Here is a 27898-nt window from a genome sequence, read left to right on the forward strand (position 1 = left end):
AACGGAAATTACTCTTAACCGATGACCCATTCGATCGGGCGTGACGAGAGGAGCATAACGAACACCCTTCCACTTAAAAATTGAGCTATTTCATTCTCAAAATTCGCCAAACGCCTGTTGCGAGAAAGAAGGAAATAAACGAGAATTCGAAAAAATACCCCAAATTCTCTAAACTCTGGCCGACAATTCCTATAACGCACAAAGCCTTTCTTCTCGCGGTGGGTTCTACGACCGCCAGCTGCAGCAAATTCAGAGATTCCTTGAGCAAATATCCAAAAAATGTCTATGCTTAAAGAAGGGAAAGCCAAATTTAAACCCGCGCAACTTAACAAGGCAATTTGGGCAAGTGGCGGCCCTCAACTTATTGCCCAAAAAACTACCTTAAAGTCCACGGCACGGCCCTGCGACGGAAGTCCTCGGCATTGCCCACGAGCCCTCCAAAAGTGATCTCCTACCTTGTCTAATTACGCTGTCCGACTTCGGCCTGCCCACACAAACACAAAATCAGTTAACTCGTGGACTTCGCTTCTCCTCGTTCCGTCCTTGTTCGGGTTTTTATAAAAACGGTCCTTTCTCCTCCTGCGTCTAGCTCCTCCTCGTTCTCCACGTTAACCCCTTCCTGTGCCTGTCGTCTTTTGAGAGGGTAACTTTGACTCCCCTAAGAAAGAAGAAGGTTATCTCCTTAGCACCCTCATCCCCACTTCCTTAAAGCGCCCCTGCCCTTGCATGACACCACGCCGCAAGAATGGAAATGTTACCGCATTTCACCTTGTTAAATTAAAGATTAAAGCGTCAAGCCATGCACCGTTCCGAAATCACACGAGGCATTTATTTGCTGTCCCTTCGATCCCTCCCTTTTTATTCGCACACTGCTCGCTTGACTCTTCAAGTGCCATTGCAGTAGATTTAGTGTCACTTACGCACCAGATTCCTAGCGACTCGACCGTCCCCTTTGAGTTTAATCAATTCTGCTGTTGCAATTTCGAGACAGCGGCCGCCGCGCACTTGATTTGCCGAGATTTTTGGAGCGGCAGTAAAAGTCGAGCGAGTGTAAAAGTGAATGGCACTGACTTTAATTATTATCGCTGCTGTTGCTGCGCGCTTGTTGTCTAGCTCCTCCGTTTAATTCGAATCAGCGCAGCCACTCGAGTGAGAGACGGCCGCATTGCGCACCAACTTTTGCTCAATCCCGAGAGAAGGAGAGATGGTCCATTCACACTCCATTTGTTCCTGCCATAAATATTGATGGAGGGGAATTAGAAAAACAATCAGTGTAAAATGTCTCGAGATAAAAGAAAGGGGAATTGTTGAGAAATGAGCTCGCGTGCATTTTCAGGATTGGTAATTCTTATACTTTATTAGAGTGCATTTCACGGCGTGTATGATACATCCGTAGGAACATCACGAACATTTTTATTTTCAAGTTTCTAGCCTATGTTGGAATATTATTTCTAACCAGAAAATTGTTACAAGCTACTTGTCACGATAAAGTGGAGCATGGAGGACATAATCCCTCTTTCCATACACCTCTTGGCATAATGCGTCTTCAGATTTTGATGATACTTTGATGGACAAAATATCCAAATTACCTATTTATTGGGATTTTTGACAAAGGCGAAGTTTTTTTCGTTGTGAGAGTGAGGTAATTTGAAAATGTTTTAATGTACCCAACAACTTTATCAGGTTGGCAAACTTTGCAGTTCAGAGGTCAAATTTTTCATAATAAAATAAAAAATGCCACATAAACGTAGAAAAATATAAAAAAATGGCGTTAGGAAGAATTCATTTATTTTTTAGACATTTAGAATTAAAATTAAAGAAATAAACCTGTCGAACACATTTTATAATAACTTGATAAACTAAGGTTTGGGTTTGAAACTCACCCCCAGCTTCCAGGGGTAGTAGTTTTTTTTTGTTTCTTTGCCATCAGTTCAAAATCCGAGCTCAATTTTGATGTGTATCGCACCATTTGATTGTTATTCAAGCATTTTACTCTATTTCTGAATATTATACAGAGATAGATGTCGGTTGAAAATTTTATCTCTAGGGATAAGAGTTTTGGAAACGAACAAAGGGTGTGAGATATGTCGAAAATGAACTCTGGATCTGAATTACTGCGGACAAAAATCATAAACTGGTATAAAAGCTCCAAAACTTACCTCCTATAAGAATGGGGTTGTGTTCCGACCCCATAAATCTTTTTTGAAAAGCAAAATTTTCAAATCACCAGACTCACACTTTAAACTTCATCGCCAAGAGGTGGGCAACCTAATTTAGGACATGTCGGAGTGAATTTCAAATATTTATTTACAATCATATAGTTGTTTGGATGTCTGCAAAGTTGTTTCATTAAATGTAAAGGTTAATCAACACTTTTGGGGGCCAACATTTGTACACCTTACGCACCGGCCAAGCGTTCTCCGCATTACCATAAAATGAATAGCAGTTTTTTAGAATAACAAAAGGGTTTCCAAATTTTGCCACGAAAATCTAAAATGAGATTTCCACACAGCATGAATATCGACGCCCCATTTCTTAAAATTATAATACGTCAAATTGACCAGTTGCATAAACCCTTAGTTATTGAAGTCGCCAACAGATGGCGCAACCACAGACTTTCTTAAAAACTTTTGTTTTAAGCGGTTTTAAGGCATTTCCGCTGCGATTTCAGACTCAATCTAGCTATTTTGAATTTTTTAATTAATTTGCTTTTTTTGACGTGCTGAAAACCAAAATCGGTACAGCCAATCGTCGTAGAATCGTTGGAAAAGATTTTTTTATTTCAAAAAATAGTTATTCACGATTCTACAGCGATTGGCTGAACCGATTTTGGTTTTCAGCGCGTCAAAAAATAGCAAATTAACTGAAGAATCCACAGTAGCTAGATTGAGTCTGAAATCGCAGCGGAAGTGCCTTAAAAGCGAAAGTCTACGGTGGCGCCATCTGTTGGCGGCTTCGAACACTTAGGATTTATGCAACTGGTGAATTAGTGAGGGAAAAATTAATGGCTTTAGAAACCCTTGTACAGAATCAACAAAATGGTCAAGTCCTGCCGTGAATTATTCGAGACAGGCATTTTGCTCGGACTCTGAGCCCGCCAACGTTTTTCTTTCTTCGTTTTGACTAGAATTTCAACGCATAGTGTCTGACGGGAAACAAAACTTTGAAGAAGAGCACGAAAATCAACAGTCAGATCTGGGCGCGTGGTCGGCGGACGTTAGTCACACGACGTACGGCCTGTACAAGGCCTCGGCCGACTCCGGGGGCAGGCCGAGTCGGGGGTGGTGGTGGTGCAGGGGCAGACGGGCCGCCTCCAGGCCCCCGCGGTGCTGCTGCGCCCCCAGCAGCGTGGCCAGACTCTGCGGGGCCGACGGCGGCGGCGGTGGCGGCGCCACCTGTCCGCCGGGCGAGCCGCTGCTGCAGCTGCTCGAGTCGCCGTTGTCGGTGCCCATCATGGAGGAGGCCGCCTCCTTGGCCGCCGGCTGGCTCTGCCGGCCCTCCTTGCCACAGCCGCCGCGCTTCTCCGACTCGTCCTTCGCTTTCGCCTCCTGCTGCGCCTTCTTGCTCCGCTTCCACTTCATCCGCCGATTTTGGAACCAGATTTTCACCTGCGAATCACACAAATTGGCCTTTAGCTTTTGGAAACCATCAAATTGACAATAATTCTGAATGAAAGAGTTCCAAAACAGCGAATCATTTTATAAACAACCCGGATTTTCCATAGAATGAATTGCAAAACTAAATTAAATCATACGGTTTTCTTCTATTTTACAATTTGAAAATATTTCTATTTTAAAATTAAAACTTCATCAGTAGTAGACCTTAAAAAACCCTCAGCTATCTAGGGGGAAATACGACGACTTGAACGGTGTGCAGTTTATGGAAATCTGAAGCTTTGAAGCCGAGATTTAAGGAAAAACGTGTGTTTTTTTTAGACCAGCAGAATAATAATAAAAAAATTTAGCTCAAATTTCAGCTTCCAAGTGTAAAAATTTACGAAAAATGCATGCTGTTTTACTGGTATTCACGTTCAATGATGTACTTAAGTTTCGGGGCGATGCAAACACTAAATTCCGTTGCACAGTGAGGTGCAAACAGCAAAAAATGGTATAATTTTTCGTTTTTTAAGGGTGGAAAAAGAGGGTTGAAGGGTAGACACCCATAGACTACTTTCACTATCTAGGGGAGGTTGAGATGAGTCAAACGGTGTGTGGTTTTTGAAAATCTGACGATTAGAAGCTGAGATTGGGGTGTGCAAATATTTTTTTGAAAACCCGAAAAAGCAACAATTTGTATTTTTTTTTTAAAAAAAAAAAAAACCAACACAGAAAGCCTTTCCAGTTTTTTAGCTTATCCTGTCTATAATTTCTTGCGCTCTATACAAGATGGCTATATCATTTGAATATTTATACAGCTTTAAATTTTAGTTTTATTTCGAAAATTCGATTTTAGTAACCTTGACCTTTAACCTAACACTTTGAGGCCAGCAGAAAAGTTGTTTCTCTTGACGAGATGAGTTCAACGGTCTCTGATTTTTTTGTTCCACGACTAATTAATTCCTTATGTATATTTAAAAATTGTATAATAAGAAGACCAGCTGTTCTTGTTATTGATTATTTTTGCAATTGTATGTATGTGACTTAGTGTATTTTTCTTACATTAATTTATGTTCAAGTACGCAAATAAAGAGAAATTAAATGTGAACCGATTTGGAGAATACTCGAAAATTCCAAAGCTCAAAATTAAAACGATAAAATTGGTTCGCACTGCGCAGATCCAAGATGGCGTCTGAATGTGGGAAACAAAAAGCCGTACGAGTGTCAAGAGTTTGTTGTTACGATCCAAAAGACACAATTAGTTAAGAGTAATGCAAATTATACGTCGCAATATTGACCAAATCTTGCTTCTTTTCACGTGACCGTTTTTTCGCGCCATTCTCCACCGGACGCCATATCTGCGCGTCGCACGAATCTGGACCCCGCTAACCTGCATATATGCAGTAAAGTCGAGGTTTAATTAAAGGCGTTTTCAGTCCTTTGTTTTAGCAAAAAATTCAACAAGAGCCACAAAATCAAATACCTTTAATAAAGGTTTAAAAATATTTTCAAAATAGATGGATTTTTTAAATTCAGGATCAAATAAATGAATTTAGTCTATTTTTTTAATAAATCTTCCAATTTACCACAATTATAACTATAACCTGCAATTTTAATACAACAGCAGCCGCACACAAGCCGCCAAACAAACTCAAGACGCTTATTATTTCGACTGTTTCGAGTTTTGGAGCGTGGTGTTGGCGAAATTATCGCGGTGACTGCATGCAATGGCAAGCAAATAGAGCGGTGCGGTGTGGGTGCCGACGCGTGTGCTATTTGTCCAGTGCCAGGGCAAACAGATAAATAACGCGGGCGCGAGGCGTGTGTCGAGGCCAATTGGCGCGATGATTGATTTATAACCGCGCACTGATTGATTCATTTGCCGCTGATCATCCCTCGGCAGCCGCGCATTTATTGTTTTGGCTTTGCAATCCGCGCGCGCTCGCGCGCGCTTGCACCTGCCCCCGAATAAGCAAACAGCAAAAATCCCCGCAGCTATATGGACGAGGTGATGCATCACGCTGACAATTTGCACCTGACTGAGAGGATTGGATCGAGCCGCCGGCTCAAAGAAGGCTATTATTCAAGTTTGCCGGCGCCATTCGCGAGATATCGGCCGCCGCGCGATTATCGCTATAAATCACTCATGCGTGCGCCAAATGCGAATGGGGCACAGCAGCCAGAAAAGTGAAATGCAAATTCAGATATTGCATCAAGGCGGATGTTTTGCGTGGAATAACCTAAACATCTGTTGAATTGACGGTGGGGAAATGTTGGTCAAATTACATTTTTGCCAGTATTGTCACCGCCTAATCTCAGGTTCTAATAGTCAGAACTGTAAAAACTACACACCATTTGAATCGTCTTGACCTCCCCTAGAGAGCCGAAGTGTTTTGGGGGTGACCCACAGTCATCCCCCTTCCAAACCATGCAATGCAGGAAAGATAAAAATCGCACTTTATAAAATTTATTCACTGATCAAAACCCTCTAAAATTTAAAAAAATGTACTCCAAATTCTATTGGCTATTTAGGGGAGATTTAGTGTGCAGTTTTTGTAATTCTGACCGTTAGAATCCTAGATTTAGCGATGAAAATATTGGTAAAAATCGAAATTTTTAATTTTTGGTAATGATGTGACCGCGTTATCTGGGGTTCTAATCGTCACAACCGCAAAAAATGCATACCGTTCGACTCATCTCAACCTCCCCTAGATAACCTTTTGGTTTCAAGGGTGATCAACCCCCATCCCCCTTGCAGTAACGATAAAAATCGCATTGATGAGCACTTTCAAAAAATCAACCCCCTCTTAAATCAATAAAAATCTACCCCAAATTTAATTGGATTTCTAGGGGGAGTTGAGACGAGTTGAACGGTGTGCCGTTTTCATAATTCTGACTGTTACATCCCGAGATTTGGCGTTCACAATTAATGTTGACAAAAAATAATGCTTTATATTTTTTTGCCCCCAAATCTCGGGTTCTAAAAGTTAGAATTGCAAAATCTCCGCTCAGTCAGTTCGACTCGTCTCAACCTCCCATAAACATAGCCGAAGGGTTTTAAAAGTGATCAACCCTCATGCCCATCCACCCTTAAAGAAAAACATAAATACATTCGTCAAACTGTCCAAACGAGTCTTTTCGGAGAGCTTACCTGCGTCTCGGTGAGCATGAGACTGGTGGCAACCTCGAATCTCTTCGGCCGGGAAAGATACTTGTTCTGTCGAAACTGCTTTTCCAACTCGAGCAGTTGCTGGCTGGTGAAGGCCGTCCTGGGTCTGCGCGTCTTGCCGAGCAGTGCGTGCTGAGGCCCACCTGCAACACGCAGACAGCGTCCGTTCTTTTATTTGCCTCTCGGATCTGACGACGGGCGCACCGCAACATGAACGAATGGGCCTAATTAGCGCCCTAATTAATTAATTCGGCAACCTGTCAGACGCTGAAAGGACCCTAATTAGATCCTTTAATCTTCGGCGAGGGGAGCTGCTCCGAATTCACTTATTCAGCCCTCGGCCGGCTCTTAATCTTGTTGAAACGCACACGGAAATTGAGGAGAGGACGGCCGCGCTTTTTGCTTTCGGCCGAGTATGCAGAGTGCTTCGCGAGCGTGTCACGCGGTTTGCTTATCTCCTTGCGAAGCAGGCGCCACGCATTTTTGGCACGCACTCGGTCGCGATTCAGTTTGCAGCCTCAGAATAATATATATGAATGAGCAGCAAAAAGCAGTTTCGCTTCCCGCACCGCCGCGAAGTGTGAGTAAGTGCACATTTCTCAGTTTTCAGCGCCAGTGATATTTATTCAAAGCGGCAAAAACAGCAGCGGATATATATATGTGTGTGTGTATGTATAAAGCATCTTTCTCATCCCCACCGCGCGTCTAACTTTCTGGAGAGGAAAAGAAAAATGATCCACAGAGACTGCCGAGCTGTAAAATCTCTCTCTCTCTCTCTCTCTCTCTCTCTCTCTCTCTCTCTCTCTCTCTCTCGAAATGTACCAAAGTTGCTGCTGTTTGGCAAACACCAAAAAACTTTGCTTGGGAGAGCGGTCGTAAATTTTCTTGTCTCTCATGACATTTTGATAAAAACCCCTGTTAGTTACACAGCAATTGATTCGCCCGACGATAATTCGCGAGAATCCGGCAGCCCGGTCGCTCTGGGACCATGGAGAAATGGAGAAAGTTCGTCTGTATGAAATTAGCGGCGCGATTCCACTCCCAAAAACAGCGCCATTATTTTCCGCAGCGCCGGCGAGCAGGAGAAGATGATGCAATTTGTATTCCCGCAGACTCTCGTCCGAGCCAATCAGCACCGAAAGGGAGAGCGGCGCCCAAGATTTACTGCTGCGTTCAGGGAGAATAAATAAGGGATGATAAAGGGCCGTCGAAGGTCAGAGCGAGCGATATTAGCGGCGGGAACCCTCTTGATTTTGGCCTGCCACCGGATTTACTCGGAAAGAGAGGGGAGACAAGAGAGAAAAATCTTTTTTGTTCATTTCTATTGCTATGAAAATATTGAAATGAAATTTATTTTTAAGATCTAATTATTAGTCAAAAATATCACCAAACGCATTTTTTATGAAAACGGAGAAAGCTGTTCAAGTGTTTTGCTAGAAAAATCCTCGACGCTGATTGGCTGACGTCACACGCATGTCAGGAATTACGCGGGAGCTGCTGACATGCGCGTTGCGATATTTTCTATATAGCAAAGAGTTTAAACTGCTTTCTCCGAGCTGCGTCTTTTCATTCGCAATTAAACAAGTATAAATCAACTTTTAATTCATTTCTGCGATGTTAATTCGATAGAACAATCGAAGTCACCAAACAATCAGTTGCAGAATTAAGAGCAAAAAGGCGTTTGGTGGCTTTTTATTTTTATGACCATTTTTTTATTTCATAAAGACAAAATTTAAAAAAACAGCTTATTTAAAGATCTTTTATTTAATTTGAACAAAAAAAATATTGATCCAATTAGTGTGGAAGCATTTCAATTCAAATGTGTGCGTTTATATATCTGGGTGTTGCAAATCGAGAATTTATTCAGCAGTCGAGGAGACGGACCGCCGGGAGAAGAGAGCTCAGGTTGGGGCGCGTCGGTAACTAAATCTGATTAGTCCGCCGCTCTTCTGCTCTCTCCTGCAGTGAAATGTGGCTGCTGAGCAATCTTAAGTGTCGTTGTAACTTGATTTGTAATGACTACAACATCGATAAATCGACCCTCTAATGGCGCTACAAGCCGTGGGTGGCATTTGAATTGCCAACGGGCTCGCTTTTTTATTTATTGCACTCGATAGAATTATTTACTTGGCCATTTGTCACGGCCTCCAAATGCGAACTCAACGGTGTATAATCTGGCAGTAAATGCTCGGTAGTAAATTTCGAGCCAGCCTGCAGCCAAGATGAAATAAATGCACCTCTGACGACAGTTTAATCAAATTGTCTGTTTGGAAGAAAATTTGACGACCCTTTCATCGAGTCTATTAATATGTCTGGCATGCTGTAAACATTGTCGAACCCCTCTTGGCACACTATTGGATATATCTCGACGAGAGGGATAAATTTATTAATGATCTTTTGAGAAATTGAGCATTATCTGAAATTTGAGGGTTCCTAAATTCCTACTGTGCGGTTTTCGGGGCCCAGGCGGGGTTCTATATGGGCTGAACGGCGCCGGTTTTGGTACAAATCGACACCCCTCGATGGGGTGCGTCTGCCCGTGTGTGGATTTTTCGAATTACTCTTTTTTCGCCGGAATGTTCAAAATTTTCGCTCACATGGGAAATTGATAATTCACGATTTCTTTTTTTCAAACTGGGGCCCATCCGATTCCCACCGATTTCATCGCACGCGCAGGTCGAACGCCGGGCTGGAAACCAATTTTCAAATTTTTCGCGCCCATGGAAAAATTAAAATTAATTTTTTTCCGTTTTCTATCTTCACGCGCCGCATTCAAATGTTCAAATTTTTGATAAATTTCGGTCGTTCGTCCGATCCACGACCAGGACCCCTCATCAGACACAGTTCTCAGGAAGAGCTTTTACCTGCGGTACTCAAACGACCTTTTTCTCAGGTACCTAGACCTGAGATCTATTCCGAAAGCGGTTTTACTAATTTCGAGCGCACATTAGGCGACACTCGGTGACGATTTTCACCCTTTTCTGTCACCGACCTTCCTCAGGTCACGCGGATTTTGTCAATTTTGCCGGCGCCGTCGGTCAGTGAATAATAATTTCGGGGGTGAAATATCCATTTCTGCTCTAATATTTTTATTTATAAGACTTAAATTCTAATCTTGTTGGTCTTCCCCTTTGGCGGTGCATTTTTCCGATATAAATGGACAGAATTTGTGATGGAAGTGATAATTGTGAAACGCGAGAGTCAAATTTCGAACGCCATTCTTGTGCTGCAAATGCGTTTTTGCAGCAAAACGAGACGTGATGGAATCGGGAGCGAGGCTGACTGATTGAAAGCCGCGCCGGCGGAAAAGCCGCATTTCTATTTTTTCTTGATGAGCAGGAGAGCAGTTTGCGAGCAAATTGCGGTCCCTTGGGAGGCAAAAAAGCGGATGACGGCGACGGCGGCGGAATTGGGTGCACGGCGGGCAATAACTTGATTAAAGGAAAATAAATTCAGCGTTGCATGTGATGGCGGGCGGTGTATCAGAGCGGACGGAAAACAAAAATATCGCCTCGTTTGCAATGCTAAAAGGGCGCGGATAGAGCAGAGGCCTCACTTGGGTGGATGCGATCACCCGCCCGTCTCATAGACAGCCAATCTGATTTGTGTTTGCCTGCAGTTATGTGACCTGATATACATAATATTGTGTGCGCGCTGCTGGTAATTTAATTTAATATTCCGCCGGCATTTCTTGCCAAGCCGGGCTGAAAACGGAGAGCAAAGAGTCGTCGTCGTAGTCTCTCTCTCTATGCGCGCGCCGAGACACAGAAAGAGAGACGAAAACAAACATGGAAACGTGAAAAAATAGCATATTCATGCAATTTGAAAGAAGGCTTGTAAATCGCACCGCAAATTAGCGTGCAAACAGCAAGACAAATACGCGGATGAAAGTGCACTTAAGGAGATTAAAAGTTGTCGAGATGCGTGCCGTCCCACGCGCGCGCACCAGGGTATTATAAGATCGCGTAACAAAACGCCGGAATTATTCAAAAAGCGCGAGATTATTCGCCGCAAAAAGTTCGCCGGTGCAAATTCAAAGTCAACAGACCGACGAACAGACGGCGCGGCAGTAACGAGCTAATCTGACGGAAAGTCGGCGCCGACACACACACACGACAGTGAGACTTAATTTTTTCCTTCCCTCGGCGTCGGCGTCGCCGTTCGTTCGTTCGTTCGTTTCGTCTCTTTTTATGTGATTATAAAAGGGATGAGAGAAAGGAGCTGGAGCTAGCAGCTCGTTATAGAAGATCAGAAAGGCAAACATCATCTTAGTATTATCATGTGCAGATTAGACCCTGCTCCGCAGGCAGCCAAAGAGAACGCCGCCGCCGCCGCCGAGCACATAGAAATGTAAAGCTCGTCAAAACGCCGCCGTTAGCAGTGCCGCCCGCTCTCCCGCTCTCTCGCTCGTTGCCTTGGAGCTGCTTTTACAGCCATGATGCCGTGCCATATAGCCTGAATGCGCAATTAGCTAATTTGATTTGGCTTTTCTGCTACTGTTAGAACAAGAGCGAGAGGAGAGAGAGAGAGAGAGAGAGAGAGAGAGAGAGAGAGAGAGAGAGAGAGAGAGAGAGAGAGAGAGAGCGAGCGCCGAGGGAGAGAGAGAGAGGGTGGAAGTGAACGAGAGAGAGAGAGAGAGAGAGAGAGAGAGAGAGAGAGAGAGAGAGAATATAGAGAGGGCGCACTCTGAAACGCCCTCCGCACCCTAAACCGTCATTATATGTATTTATGGGCTCCGGCACAAATCTTGCGTTGCACGTTTGATTCAGACTACGGATACACTTTGATCGAATCAGCGAAGAATGTAAAAACTGCGATTAAAATTTAGGCTTATTAATTGTTTGTGAAAATTTAGCAACAGTTTATCTATAAGTTCAGGACCGAGGAATAGTTAAATTTCAGATTTTTGCCGAATTTCTTGATTTTTTTCGCGATCAATCCAATGGTGTGCCAATTTGGAGGAAAAATTCCCTAAATTGTGAAATAAATCGTGATTTTACAATTAATGCTGAGCCGCGATTAAAAACAATTTGGGAAAATGTTGACCTTTTCCTCTGATTTTTACATATCAAAATTTAAACTTTCTTTAAGAAGTTTATGAGCACACCAATCGATTCTTGAGGGTCAAATTAGGCAAAGTGGATAAATTTTCCGACCAAAAAGTCGAGCGCGACGTGCGAACTTTTTCCCGCCAAAACGATCGGAACTGCGCACGCGTCAGAGCTGGTTTCAGCACTTGAAGAGAGATCACCTGAATGAATGACTTCTTTGTCAGATCCAGCCAGCTCTCACGCATGCGCACTTCTCACTTTTACGTTCATATTGTTTTGGCGGGAAAAAAGTTCTTCGTCGCGCTTTACTCTTTGGTCGGAAAAATATCCACTTTGCATAATTCGACCCTCAAGAATCGATTGGTGAGCTCAGAAATAACAAATTCAAATTCAAACTTTATTTATTTTATGGCATATAGTCATACATGATGTAACTCAAACACACGGTCTTTGAAATGCGTACAAAACCCTGCTTCTATCATAAACCGTATTTCGAGTATAAAATAATTTTTTGTCCAGTTGCACTCGGCTCCAAAAATTTGATATCTCTCAACTGGTGCTGACTTTGACAACACGATCGTGTAACCCGTCTAACGACTTGCTAATAGGGCGGAATTGACTGTCAAGCATTGCGTTTGGCCGTTGTCGTTCTATCCCGTGTCTATTTTGTCATGAGACGGAGAGCGAGACTGGCATCTGCAGGCGTGCGTTTGTTGGTTTAGGGATAAGCAAACGTCTGCGTGTGTCACTGCATTAATGAGCGGCCACACCGCGCACTCTTTTCGATTACATAATACTCGCAGAGAGGCTGGTGACTTTTGATGGCTCATTCCTACTCTTACAAATAAATAAATAAATGCTTCTAACCTAAATGTGGGAGAATTTAGCTTTGCTCCTGAATTGGATATCCTAGGTCTTGGTCAATAATTTTGGGGATGAGCTTGAGCTTTGGTCTGTTCAAAATGAGCTGTAGAATTGTTGTGAGCTTGAGTGAGAATTTCAGAGTAATGTTCTAATTTTCGTGTTTTTTAAATATTTGTAACTCAAAATCTCAGGTTCTAACGATCAGAATTGCATGAACTATCCACCGTTAAGACTTTTCGCAACCTCCCCTGACTATAACTGAATGATTTAGAGGGTGCTAACCATCACTATTACTGTATTTCAACCCCCTCGAATATTAAAAATGCTTGAATTTTATTCTTCTGCATTATATTTCAACATATTCTGTTTAATTTCTTAAATAAAATATAGGGTGGTTATTCAGAGGAAATTTTGGATAGTAGTTTAAAGAGAATTCGTACTGAAAAACACTGGAAAACTCTTCCCTGTAACTTTTTGAGAAAAGAAGATGCAAAGTTGTTATATTTTTCAAATGGTTAGGACTGTTTCCATATTTTAAATCCTATTTTTTTACCAACAAAGAGTTTCCCTAAATGGTTTCATACGCTGTTGGACAGATCTCGACGAGAGGAATCGGAATCTGCCAAGAAAATGTCGTCAAGCGCTGTTAAATTTGGAAAAATTTGAAAAATTTGAATTTTTACTGTAACGGCAAGGTCCTTTTTTTATTTTTGAAAATTGTTTCTCAATCAACTACTTACTGCATGAAACAATTCAAATAATTTTCAACTGTCCACTTCAAAACATGTTTAAGACCCGCAAATAAACATTTTTGCTGTTATAAAATTGTAGCTGATGAAATGAAATGATTCATTTTTTATTTGTTCCGTTTCAACATTTCCCTGATTGTGAGTAACACGAAACGAAAAGCGGCCGTTTTACTTTTTAGACTGTCAATATTTTCACTGACATACAAAAAAACTTGATGTATAATATTCGTAAGAGAACGTTGCACATTTTGTATGCGGAATATCGGGCGGTGGGGCGCTTGCACAATTCGCAGGCAGCAAGGCATGATCCCTCCCCAGCGGCGAGCGTTTCAGCGTGAAGTTGTAATTCACTTAGCTGAAATTATTCTTGCTCGGCATGGAGGCAAGCAGTGATTTACGCTGAATAATTGCGAGTAATTTTCCGGCTGGAACGGATTCGCTGCTGCTAGCTGCCGGCACTCACTCGGTGCGGCTTTGTGATTTGCATGGAACTCGGCGCTAATCTCACACCCTAATGTAGCAAACTGCCTCGCCTTTCTCGTCGGACTGGATTCACACCGTCTGCGCGCACTATGTGTGTATGCTCGGATACTCGGAAAACGCGGGCAATCAGCAACTCGAGCTCGCGTGCATGAAAAAGCGAGGATGCCGAGCATGAGGATGGGGACTTGATTTTCAAGCCGCCAACAACCATGCATTCAAATCACTTGGGTGTTGATTACGTGCATACTCCTTGCTGGATGTAAACAAAATCCGCACGTTTGCAGTGATATGATGGTCCCGAATATATTTTTATAGAATTTGGAGCTGAAAAATCGTCGACTTTTACCCTCGGCCACAAAAATAACAAACGAAAAAATCTCGACAAAGGCAAAGCCGAGTCGCGCATAAAACGTTTTAAAACATCTGCTAATACAGCGATCCTCTTAATTCAATAAATAACGATTAGCCGCCTGCTTTCACACGGCGGCGCAGCACATTAAAAATTCAGCAAAAATGCCACCGCAAAACGGACTCAGTCGGCAAAAGGCACCCTGGAGCGCGATTGTTGGACCAACAGCACCCAGCGGGGTGTCTTTGAGGGCGCACTCATTTATCTGCTCGAGCAGATGGGGATGGACGCCGCTTCCTGCTCCCCTATTTATACATATGTGTGTGTATTAGGTCATTATACAATTACATGCTCGATTGCTCAGTATTCATACTGCCGACGCTACCCCATCCAAATCAACACCTCCTCCGGAACCCTCTTTCGCTGGGGCCCAAACTTGACAATATGTGCGCACGGTGCAGGGTGCAGGCTGGGGTTCGGCTTCTTTTCGAGAATTACAATTTTTAATTTATTAAAAATACAAAAATTCCAGATGATACGAAAAAAGAAAAATCGCGACTTTTGAAATAGTTACCTTTTGATTCGGGGGATGAATTTATGGCCAATTGGGGTTCAGGGGTGAGGGGTGAGCACCCCAAAAAATATTCAGCTCATCAGGGGAAGTCAAGCCAAGTCGAACGGTGTGCAGGTTTTGCATTTCTGACACTTAGATCCCGAGATTTAGCGCTCACAACATTTGCAAAAATCGACAAAAAAAATTTTTTCGAGATTCAAAATATAATTTGACAAAAAGAAAGTCAAGAAATTTTTACACAAATTCACCCGTACTCTAAGACCACTTTTTAGGGGCATTTTGGATTTTTAAAGTACGGCGCCGGTTTTAAAAATCCAAAAAACACCTGGAAATTGACGCAAATGCCTCTTGGTGACCTGTGACCTTGACCGATGGCCTCAAATTTGATATTCATTCGATCAGGCTTGACGAGAGGAGCAGTTTAACGCACACCTTAACTTCTAAAAATGAGTGACAGCATCCTGAAAATTCGCGATGTTGAATTCAAGTTGTCACGCGTGGGCCTGCTGAATAGGAAGCCCCGGTCTGATTTTCCACAAGCTCGGAGCACCCCTTGCAAATAAGCACTGTCGGCTGCGTTCTGAGCTGCGCGTAAACACTAATCACACTTCCTATTCACGAGCGGCCGGAATAATATACGGTTAATAAGAATAAATAGGAACACATTTGTTTAATTAATTCATGAATGCGCGAGGAATTATCAAGGGTGTATGCGCACATTATTCATCCCATGCATCTTTTGAGCCGCCGAAGAGCCGGCGATGAAAGTAAATAAACAAGGTCTCGCGTTCTGCTCTCGAGCTGCGAGCTGGTGGTGGCGGTGAATCAAGCAACTGCACAAAACGAATGCACGGTAAAGAGGGTGGCGTTGTTTTGCCAGCCGAGCAAATCCTTTTAGTGCTCGCTTGATTTCAAATCACGTTATAAAATAAATCCATCCGCTCGGCCACCCCAATTTCCAAAGCGGAAATAATCCTGTTTTGGACTCGAATTGATTGGTGATTTAATTAAGTAACATGTGTCGCTTTTCTACTGTATAAGAGTAAATTCTTATCTAATTATATAAATAAAACACAGGCTCGTGGTGTTGTTCACTGGCAGTAAAGAGAAATTACTTTTTGTCAGCAAAAAATAAAAATAATCAGATTGTAGCAACTGATAATTTGTAAATTATTCTATAGACAGTGATTTTTGAGGGAAAAATTCAACGTCTAATTTTATTAATAAAGAAAAATTTATTTCCATTTGTATTACGACCAAAAGGGAGTGAGATACGATATATGAAATTGCGTTTCATACTATGGTAAAAAATCTTACAAAACGACACCAAGAACGCTTTCATTTACAACCAATGGTCCTAAATTGGTTGGACTTGTAATGTTTTACCAATAATAATAATTATAATAATTTCCGGTAAAAAACCCACTGCATTGCAAAAAACTGTTTTTTTTGCGGGTTTTTCTGCAATTTTGCTCATTTTTCCAAAACACATGCATTCTTATGGTAAATAAAAAATTCTCATGATGCGGATGACCAAAAGTAGGATTTTTCAAAATCCCCAAAATCAGTATTAGAGCCACGGGTTCCTTCAAGAGACAGAAAAATTGTTAAAAAAATCCACCCTTCAAGGGTAGGGGTGGGTCTCAGCCCTCGACCATAACTTTCAAATATTGTAATTAATTTCTTTTTGCAAATTAAATTTGTGTAAAATATGCATAAAAATTTCGAATTTCAGGGTATACGAAAATGGCACCAATTTTTGATAGTTATTGCCACGTGTCACTCTAAAAAACTTCACGAAAATACGGAGCTTTTCCGTGCAACTACATCGTTTTCCTCACATGAAAGTTAAAAAATGTGCCACATTTATCTCTTGAAAAACAGAACAAATATGAGCTACACAAATAAATAAATCAGTTTAATGAAGAGAGTCTCAGAGGGGTGCCATAAACGCATGGCTCTCCTACAACATCTGGTGCGTTTACTTGAATAGGAAGAGGCTATTGTGCTCATCCCTTGAAGGCAATAAAGGGGGCTGCTTAAAAAATATGCATTTCCTGGCAATTGTTTGACTCTGCGGCGCACAAAATTGGGTGACTTTGGACGAGAAAGCAGTTATTCTTCTGCACCTGCAGAGTGAGAACCTCTTCTGTTTTCCTCAACCGTCAAGATTAGAAAAACTGGTGGCATCAGAAGAAGAATCTCGCTGAAAAACTGCTGAAATCCTAAAGCTATATTTTGGCATATAACTGAATATGTTTGATACTGCTTGATGAATATATAACATGTGCTTTGATAGATTTTATTAACCTTAAATAACATCCATCCTTACTTAACTAATTTTTTAAACATTTGAACTCTTTTCATTAAAATTGTTTTTAAAATAAAAATTTAACTTACTAAATATTATCAAAAAATTTGTCTCCCAAAATAAGTTTTTAAAAAATAAATTTCTTTTTTCTGTATTTTTTGCATGAACCACATTTTGGCTATTTAGGATTTTTGAGTTATTTGTTCTGTTACAATTTGCCTTGTAAAAAAAATAAAAGATTGAATTTTAGGAATTTTTATCCCAACAATTTAGGAGGCGCGACGTAGATTATTTCAAATCACATCTAGGATGCTGAAAAAAAGTTCATGCCATGAAATCAACAGCAAATCTTCGTTCCGGCAGATTGAAGCAGAGTTTGTGCTTTGTATAATGCGTCCATAAGTTGGAGTGGAGTTGTATTAGCCGATTATTTATCAGCTGGAAGGGAGGAAGCTGCAGCGCAGCAATTGCACATCGCTTCGAGAGCGAGCAAAGATAAATCACGAGTGCATCTCGGCGGCGAGTGGAGGCGAGGCGACGGCCAACCGGCCATAATTCAAGGGGTTGGCTGCTTTTTCTCGGTGAGTAGCCACTAACGACCCGAAATCACCATCGCAATTGTCTGCACATTGAGAGATGAGAAGCAGCTAAGGCCCGCAGCGCTTGGCAACTCACGAACACACATATCGGCCGGCTTTTAGCGTTATTAAATCTGCCTGGCCAAAAGAGGAAAGAGCGCGCGATGAATTTTTATGAGCAATGGATACAGACACCATGCAGCAGCAGCCCGGTCCGAGCCGAGCCGCCCGCAAATAATAAATTTCCGTGGCGGAAATGTGTTTGTGCGAGCTGCTTTATTCGCCACGCGCGGCGGTTTTGCTCGCTGCTGAAGCAGCTTTTTATCTCTTGCTTTCGTCCAGCTCAACAAGAACGGCCGGATTTTTCTATTATCATAATTTTATTCCTTATTCGCGGCATTTCGGAATGATTGTTTTATGGCGTCGGCAAAAATTAATCAAAATAAGTCTCGTTTGTAACTAATCTGTAATATATTTTGTTTTTATTTTCAGCCAAACAGGAAAATTTTTAATACATTTTTTGTTTGCATTTTTCTCATCTGGTGAAATTTCAAAAATAAAGGGTGCTTTGGATTCTAAACTAAAACCAAAATTGATGTCCTAAGTCAAGGCCAAATGCTAATGTTGGGGGTAATTTAAATTTTGGAAATTATAGCTCAGGATTTTGGAATTTGTGTAAGCTTGTGTGCAAAATTTCAGACCGGTACTCTTTACCGTTTTCGAGAAATTCCACTTCAAAACTCGAAAATCATCTTGTTCGCGGTTTGCATTTATTTGCAACTACCAATCTTGGATTCTAACCATCAGAATTGCAAAAGTTACCTACCGTTAGACTTCGTCTCGACCTCCCTTGACCAGCTGAAAGGTTTAGGGTTGCTTATCCTCCACCCTAAACTGCTATAATTATATTTCAACCCCACTGAAAATTCACCCAAGATTTTTTTAAATCAATTTATTTCAGGAGATGTAATTTCAACAAGTTTCCCTCTGACCAGCTTAAGCCATTGGCACATTCGTTGTGTAAATAAAATGGCATCCTGCGCAATAAATTCATCATTCTGTATAAAAATGACAATAAAATCCGGGTGAGCTGAACTCGACATATTGGAAATCAATTCCATTAATTCCTTCGCAATAATAACAATATTTGCACACATGCTGCGCCGCGCCAGCCATTAGTCGTGATTACAGAAAAATAAATGGCCCGTGATATTGTAATAAATAATCAGAATGAAAGCAGGCGTTTTGCGCATTTTGTAGCAAAATAAATCACTTTTCTCCGCTATTTAAGCGATGCAAATGATGCAGTGGCGCGATCTCGAATGGATTGCTGTATGTTAGAGCGCGGGCCATCTGTCGCGGTTATCATTGTGTGCTTTTTAGGGGTGGCTTTTACGGCCGCGAGCGATGCCGATTTGTCCGACGCTTTACGCATTCATGACACCGAGCGCTGCACACACACACACGTCTGATTTGCATGCAATTTTGCATTTTTCAAACGCGCGCGCGACTCTCTTTTTTATTCTATTGATTGAAATGTATAGATCGCGAACGCAGTTTTATTGCAGTCACGCCTGCTGCATCGAATATAAATGAATAAAGCCAATTTGAAATGCATATTATTCGGGGAATGCATACAGCATGCAAAACAGGTGTCTCGGGTAATGAGAGCGAGTGCTGCTTTTTTAACAATTCACTGCCCTTAATGGCGCGTTATACGCGTATTACCTCGGCATATGGACAGCAATTTCGGTGAATGTGATCGTTTGTATTTTTGTTATTCAAATTGACTCGCGCGCAAATTTGCTCTCGTTCTCTCTTTCAACGATTCTGCTGTGTTGAATGCGCGCAATTTTGTTTACAGCTCTCCCATGTTTGAGATAAATCTACGTTGATTGCATTTAAATAAAAACATACATTGTTGTTACATAAAATAACACGAGAAATCCAATTTCTGCGTTCAAAAGTGCGTAAATAAAAGAAAAACAAAATAGGGTTTGCTTGAAAGCAATGAAAATAAAGATTAGATTTAATTTTCATAATTTCAGGTCACTGTTGAATGCCTACCACTTTATTTGTTGTCTAGAAGAGGTCATGACGAGTCGAATGATGTGTAGTTTTTGTAAATCTGATGCTTTGGTGAAAAACGTCTTTGCGTTCCGATGCCAAAATTATAAAAGACATTGTGTCAACTAAATCTTGGGTTCTGAGAGACAAATTTACATAAAATGCGTACCAATTTACTCATATTTACGTTAAATGATATGCACCGAGGGGTTTCAGGAGGCGATTGACTCTCAAATCCGTTGCGCAGGGACTTGCAAACAATAAAAAATTGTGAAAAAAACGTATTTTTTAGGGTTTAAAAAAGGGGTTGAAGGGCTCATACGGCTTTTGCAACCTAGGGGAGATAAATTCGAGTCTAGCGGTGCTCAGTTTTTGCAAATCCGACCACTTGAAGCTGAGATTTGGGAGTGTAAACATTTATTAAAATCCCGAAAAAATACTAATTTTGAAATTCTTTTATTTTTTAACGCACATTTCTATTTTTAAATAGATGGCTGTTAAGAAATGAAAAAATCAAGTAATACTTTTTCAAATTTGAGTCCTATTTTGAAAATTTGATTTTAGGGACTTTGATCTTTGACTTGAAATCTGAATTAACTCAAAAATCACGGGTTTTTATCTTTCGTAGCCCGTAAAACCAGTAAAAATGGGAATGTCCCGGTCAAATAGATGTGAATTGAAACACATAAAATGCAAATTAAAATATTAATCATTGTGTCAACGCGTGGGATAAATCAAGAGTCAAATCCCGGAGCGCACCTCTTCTTGCTTCGGACCGGCGGGGTGTGTGTCGAGAGGGCAGCCTCCCCAGGGCACCCTCTCGAAATAAAATAGAGGCCATTCAATTCGACGCGCGCACAAAAGAGTCAAACAATTTGCTGCTCATTTCGTGCGCGAGTTCTAATTTCACACAGCGGCTCTTCTGTTGTGATCGGTGTAATGAATAAAACGGGCGACAAATTTATTGCTGCCGCAGCTTCTAATTGTGCTGAAGAGGGTGCCGCCGCCGCCGAGGGGTTTCTATGATAATGGACTGCCGCTTTCAATTAGCGGGCTAACGGCGGCGGCAGCAGGCGGGCGGACGGCCGGCTTTTGTTGGACGACCAGTGCCAAACGCCAAAAGCGCAGCGCGCGCGATCAATGAAATTCGCCTCGGCCGCTTATCACCAACGAATTACCACGGAAATCAGAGTTTAATCTTGGCCCGGCTCCTTGCGACATAAGAAATTGCCGTCGGCTTACTTGGCTCCGCTTTGTCCCACTTTAATTAAATTTTCGCCCAATCGGCAATAGCCTTGTCTCCTCTCAAAGCTCAAGGGCGTGATTAAAACTGCAGTGAGCAAAAAATTAATTGTTTTTGAACAAATGGATAATTCATTTTATGAATGGAATTTGTTGAAAAATATTTAGTCACATCAAAGCAAAGGAGAGTTGTGATAAAATTTGCCGGTAGGAAAAAATTCAGAATTTCTCGAGTTCTAATGAAGCTAGAAAATAAAAATTTATGCCAGAAGATTCCTAACAACAACATTTTTATTTGCTTAATTTTCCAATTTAGGATTTTTACCCTGGGAACATGCTGGGGGTCAGATTAGACCATCAGAAAAGGTATAAGAAACCGAATCCTGGCGTCACTGCAACCCTCAAATCAATCAATTCCCTGACGGCCTCTGTATTGGTACGATTTTCAAGATATGCACCCCGTTGCAAAAATGTGCAATAATTTGACCCTCTGGAAGCCTCCGCAGGGGGCTGAGGAGCGAGATTTTGGGCACTTCAGGGTGTTTATAATTAGTCGCAGTTTGTCAATCGCATCGAAAGAATTAAATTATATGCTTCTTTGACAAAGTAGACGCGGCGGAAGAGGAGCATGAAATTAGTCAGCATTTAGCAGGTCCTTATTTGCCGAAACTATTAGCGCAATTTTGTCACAGATGGGTTTGGGGAGAGAGAGAGAGAGAGAGAGAGAGAGAGAGGAGCGAAAAGCGCGTGACGCATCTGTCGCTTTTCGCGCTCTCGGCCGTGTTCTCGTTCTCGCTATCAGCGAACCGCACACTATTCATCACGGGCCCTTTTAGCTGCTGCGCTTCATATAAACATTGGGTAAATATTTGCACCCGCCCCCTTTTGCTGATTGCAGGCAACCAACAAATTGATCTTGTTACCAGAGACGCGACATACACGAATTACAAACGCGCGGCTTATTTCCTCGAATTTATGCGTTTACAACCCCTTTCACTTTCAATTAATTTTTTATTTTTGAGAAAATGGGCTCAAAGGTTTGTATACCAATCAAGCGGCAAGTAAAACCACGATTGATTACACAACTTGGGGAATTTTTTATTGCAATATTAAAAAAGGCTCTTGCTATTCAGTAAAAATTCAAATTTTCCAGCGCTTGACCACATTTTTTGGCAGATTTAAATTCCTCTCGTTGAGATCTGCGCATGAAACCTTTTCGGGAAACTCTTTGTTGTGAAATAAAATAGGATTTCAAGTAAGGAGACAGTCCTCTCCATTTAAAAAGCGCATGCTAACCACTTTTCTCAAAAATGTACGCTGCTACTTAAATAAATTTTGGCTTTAACTGAATTCATGCATTGGCAACAAGCATAATTATATTTTCCAGGCTTTTTTATATACATATATATATATAGCACCCAATCATCTTTAATCAGTGAATTGGCACTTTGTACTGAGAGTAAATAATCAACGAAACAATCTTTTAATCACTTAAACAGTGCAGAGAACGACTCCATCTTTGCTGCTTTTAAAGTTATATGACGACGAGAATATTTTTAGAATCGCATCTCCATCGCTCAAAAAATAACAAATCCGAGTGTTTTCCTGCGGTCACCGGAAAATAATTTGTTTGCAATTTATAATATCGATGCGGTAATTGTTATTAAATTATCGTTTGGCGCTGCTCCTCTCGGGATCAGCAGCGAATAATTTGACCAGTGCGTGTCGTCCGCGCATTTACATTTATATTTGCCAGAGCGGCGCGAGGTAATTATTCAATGATGTATTGTTAATTAGCGCGTGTTTGTTGAGTCAATAACACACTTGTTTAAACATACACACACATACACATACGGTGCGTGTGTGCGGTGTTTCGGTTCGAGCGCGCGCAGGGCACAAATTTTGCAGCGAGAGAGAGCGAATTATTACAATTGTATGAAATGCACAACGCGCGGAGAGAATAAACAGCGCGCGCGCTCGAATTAACCGGCATTAAAGTCGAGGAACATTTGAATTTGCGCCGCGTGTTGTATGTTTCCCAGTTTGAACATCCGCAATTGATTAATTAGCGTGCTCGCTGAATGCAAACTGCCTCTTGTTGAATAGCTCTTAAGGTGGTTGTTCAACCAAACTGGTTTGCATATAAAAAGAGCGAGTGCTTTTCTCTATCGTCCAGAGGAAAATCCAAAATAATAAAAGTCCCATGGCTCCAATTTATTTTGATCTTGACAAAATTTTACAGATTTAAAGAGGATTGATACTATATGGAAAATTCTTGTTGCGAATGCATCCCTTAGCCAAAATTGAACTAAATATTTGAGAAAAGTGGCTGCAAAGTTAGCTTGCTTTTCAAATGGTGAGGACTGTCTTTTACTTGAAAACTTATTAATCAAAGATTTTCTCTAAAAGGTTTAGGAATTGAAATCTGCCAAGAAAACGTGGCAAAGCGCGCGAAATTTTAAAGAAATCTTGAAAAAAAAAGAGTTTTTTCTATAGTATGGTTCTTTTTCGATTATATTTTTGGGGGTTAGGAGGTGAAAATGAAACCTTTCGGGATCTTCAACAAATCTTCTCTTTATGCGACAGTCACTTGGCGACTAAGTCTAACAGAATAATACAAGGACCTTTAAACAGAAATTATTCGACTTTAGGATTAACAATTTAAGAGAATTGACTTGAAGAACAATTTAAATTAGAAAAGAATTTACCCGATTGAGCCGGGTCCTTCACAATTAAACGCTCGGAACAATTAAGATGCGACTTGTTGGCTTCAGTGTCCGGCGAAAACTAATTTAAATTCAAAATCTCTCTCTGTTGCATTAACGAATTTCTAACAATCTCATGAATAACAATACCCTAGACTAAAAATGAAAAAGGAGTGGGAGCTCGGCTCCGCAACCACTAACATATTCAATTTTAGAACAAATGATTGCTCATTGCACCCAACAAATTAAATAATTTTCAACCGTCACCCGGTACGAATCCACCTATTTAAGTGTATAGTCCGCAGTAGAAATGGATTTTTCACGCGTGCCAAAGTCTTGATTGTCGAAGGTGATTGCGCAGAAAATATTTTTCCTCTCCAACTGCGTCGGGAACTGTCGGCGGGCGTTTATATTATTGATGAGAGAATAAACTCTGGAAACGATGTTGATTTAAAACCAGAGGTGCTGGTGCTATGGTGCTCTCAAGTTTGCGTTGACACAGCAAGTTACCATCGCTATCTGCTCCGAATTTGCCTTTCGCCCCACTTTATTGCCGCGGCGGCGACTGTCAATCACGTACGACGACAGCGTGTGTGTTTATTTGACTTTTCTTTATTATTGCTGCGATATTTGCTCTTGCCATGCGCAGCGAAAACTTTCTGCGCTTAATTTGCACTTATGGATAGATCAAATAAGACTCTAGGAATGGCCGCCGCCGGCTGGAAATCGGATCACGCGGCCATTGCATGCGTGATTGTGTGTGTACGTGCGTGCCTAATTGAATTAATTGTTCCGTTCGCACCCTGGCGATCACACATATTTTCGCCGACATCAATGTCGAGATTAGAAAAAGCTGAGAACGCATTTAATTTGTGTCGCGACGATAATTTTTTGATAATCGGCCTCTCGAGAGTTTTGACGAGAAGACACTGGTGCAATCACTTGTCAAGATAAAACTGATGTGTAAAGAAACACCGCGCTACTGGACTTTTCGAGGATGTGTGAATGACGACGATTAATTGCCATAATCGAAATTAGTGCTGTTAATATTCTCAGTTAATAACGTTTTTATCTGCGCCTATCAAAAAGACATTTTACCACCGATTCATTCTTTAAACACGTCGGATTCGAGATAAATAAAATCGGCGTTTTTGAAACCGCGATTCGTGCGTGATTGAAATCGTCAAAACGTCTTTTGACGCTATCAGAAATATTAAATCTGGATCAGTCGCCCTGCATGCCGACATCAAAGTTTTCGAATGAGGTGATTGCAGCAAAATGGATTTATGATAACATTGCGTGCGATCAATTAAGCTTATTAAAACGACATCTTAAATTTAAATATTTAATCATAATCTGTAGAGAACGTTTTAAAACGAGCTTTTACAGAAATTTAACCGCTGATGATTGTAAAATCACGATTTTCGGAATTTTCCCGCTCACCAGGGATTTGATTTTTCGAGAAATTTGGCAAAATCTGAATTATAACAACTGTTCGTTGGTCCCGCTTTAATCGTTATTGCTGAAATTCTCCAAAAATAAAAACTTCTTGCTATAGTCAGCAATGCAAAATGATTTTAATTGTTGGCAGGCATTGCTTATCACAATTTAAAATGTAAATATAGTTTTTATAGGTAATGTTCTGCTGCATCTTTTAAAAACAAATTAAAAAAACTCGGCATTTACTTACTTTCCACACCCGAACATCTTGACAAGCGAGATAAGTCTTTATCTTGCTTCTAAAAAAATCTTTGATTCGCAACAAAAACACCTTTTCTGAAGTATGTGTGTAAACCGAAAGGTTATATATAAACGATAACATCAATAAATATTCATGTGACCGCATGCACCCCAAAAGAGAAGATAATTAAAAGCGTATAGTGTACCTAGGTACTCACAGGCGAGGTCAGGCAGACGGGGGTACAGCATCCCCGAGGTTCTGGCCAGCCACTCGAGTTGCAGGTGCTGCAGCTGATGCTGCTGGTGGTGGGCGGCAGCCGCGGCCGCGGCGGCCACCGCTGCGGCCACGGCGCTGGCGGCCGAACCAGGCGGGCCACCCTGACCCCCAGGGGTGGAGGTGGGCGAAGAGGCGGCGCTGCCCGCTCCTGTCGCCGGGGAGGTAGTCATCGAACCTGAAAGATCGATTAGAGGTCTCAGCCGCAAAAGATATAAAAAGGCGGCGGCTGGCTATTTTCCCTATTTTCACCGGCGGCTTGACAATATTTAAACGTGAAGTTTGATTGTGTTTTTAACGGCACGAAGGGCAGAGGACATTTTTTCTCCTGCACTTTTCAATTTTTGACCCTTTTTCACCGACGGCGGCTGGCGTGGCTGGCGCAGCTTAGCTGACGGCTGCCCAAGTGACCCAAAATTTGCCGACTGGCGCAAAATAATAATGATTATATTAGTTTTAAAATGGTAAAATAGGAATATTATTTTTATGTACTAGCTTTTGAACTATATTTATTGATTTTTTAAAATTATTAGAAGAGCTACTCCCACAAGCGATTTACAAACAGGCACGAAAGGCTGACAAATTGTAAAATGAAATTAATATCACATATATAACATTTGTACTTCTTATCGCTTCTAAAATTTATTACTCACACAAAAGAGATGGAAATTTTTGTCTTCATTTGAGAGAAATAATTTATATCACAGGGTGTAGGTTCAAGTTGTGGGGTGGTCGATATCGTTGCTCGTTTCTCTATTCGTTTTCTTTCTGAATAAATGACAAGTGCATAGGCAGAAGTTTTCAACAAATTTTCTACTGCTAAGACTGTGGCTATAGCGTGCATGTGATAGTTAATTTAAATTTACTTTTTGTTTAATTGGTTAACCTTCCAACCAGCAGAATTAAATTTATTTTTCCCTTTTTCTTTCATTTTATATTAAAAGTTTCCCTTATTTAGTTCAGGAACGTTGTTTGCAGTCTATAAACAAATTAGTTTATTTTTTAAAGCATTTTCATGACAGATTTTATGAAAGTTGGTGTAGAAATTCTGGTTCAACTCACCATCAGGAGCCTTGCTGCGCATCTCATTGAGCAGGGGGTGGAAAGCCGAGCCGCCAGACCCAGGGTAGTAGAGGCCCGAAGGGGCCGGATTGGGTCCGGTGGACTGGGGGCCGGCGGGTGGGTAGAAGCGGGAGAGGACGACCGCGGGCTGCGGGGGCCCGGCGTGGGGCGGCGGCGGGGGCGACTCGCCCTCGCAGCCGGGCGAGATGGCGGGGCTGACGGAGGCGTCGGAGCACTCGCTGCGGGGGGGCGACTCGAGGGGCCTGCGGGGCCCGAGCAGGGCCTCGATGCAGAAGTTGCCCACGACTCGGGGCTGCTGCGAGCACGGCGGCTTCTCCTGTTGCTCCATGCCTGAAGACCGCACGTGCACTGTGCCCTCGGCCGGACCGCCCTCATTGGCGTGCGGCGCGGCGCCGCCCCCGGGCGGCCCCGCCGCCGCACGCCCCGCCCCCTCTAGATTATCCCCGCAGAGAGCAAGATCGTTGCGCTTCGATTATCAACCTATCTGCTGGCGCTTCTTTAATCTAATAATTCCGCTGCCGATGTTTTGCCGCCGCCGCCGCCGGCTTAATTAGTTGATTAACTAATTGTGCGCCTCCGCATGTGTCGGAGGGTAATTGCAGTCGATTGCGTCGGCTTTGCGTGTATTAATTACTGCGGCCGGGCTGCCTGTTTATGTGCTTGTTGCACTTTACGCATAGTAGTGTTTCCCGCGGATGTGTGTGTGTGTGAGAGAGATGTTTCGGCAGGCGAATCCCATCTGGTGACGCGTGGCTTTAGAAATTTATGGCTTGCGGAACGGCCGCTTATTTGTCACGCGTCAAAACACTCAACACGACGCAATCAACTTTAATCGATATTAATATTTTAATATTATCAGAGCGCAATCTTCCAAACTGCGTAATACCAGCAGAGCTGCGCGTCCAGTGTCCAAGGGAATAAGGGATTGTCGGCGCCAAAATATAAGGGATTGAGATTTTAAGCAATCTTGACCGATTAAAAGGTCTTTAAATCGAAAAATTCAACAAAAACGTACTTTCTCAAGTAGTTCTCCTTGGATGTTAGCCAATTCAAATGGTTTTATATGCCTATTAACGTTTTTAGCCTGGCTTGAACCAATTGTTGATATTAGCTTTTTCGCATC

At 41.9% G+C, this 27898-nt stretch overlaps 2 protein-coding genes across 2 annotated transcripts in view; one reads left to right on the forward strand and one right to left on the reverse strand.

Annotated features, from left to right (window-relative positions):
* Positions 1-2967: 2967 nt before the first annotated feature.
* Positions 2968-27672, reverse strand: LOC135934289 (motor neuron and pancreas homeobox protein 1-like). Its single transcript, XM_065475922.1, has 4 exons — positions 26755-27672; positions 25625-25870; positions 6748-6908; positions 2968-3608 (listed from the first exon to the last, which is right to left on the reverse strand). The coding sequence occupies exons 1-4, from the start codon at positions 27101-27103 to the stop codon at positions 3222-3224; spliced, it is 1143 nt and encodes a 380-aa protein (XP_065331994.1). The 5' UTR covers positions 27104-27672; the 3' UTR covers positions 2968-3221.
* Positions 17671-27898, forward strand: part of Rbcn-3B (WD repeat-containing protein Rbcn-3B) — a 39367-nt gene continuing 29139 nt past the window's right edge. Inside the window, exon 1 of the mRNA XM_065475898.1 lies at positions 17671-17727. The gene's annotated coding sequence lies outside the window, so the exon portion shown is untranslated. The remainder of the gene's footprint in view (positions 17728-27898) is intronic.

Source organism: Cloeon dipterum, chromosome 1 (genome assembly GCF_949628265.1).
Source record: "Cloeon dipterum chromosome 1, ieCloDipt1.1, whole genome shotgun sequence".
NCBI classification, from domain to species: domain Eukaryota; kingdom Metazoa; phylum Arthropoda; class Insecta; order Ephemeroptera; family Baetidae; genus Cloeon; species Cloeon dipterum.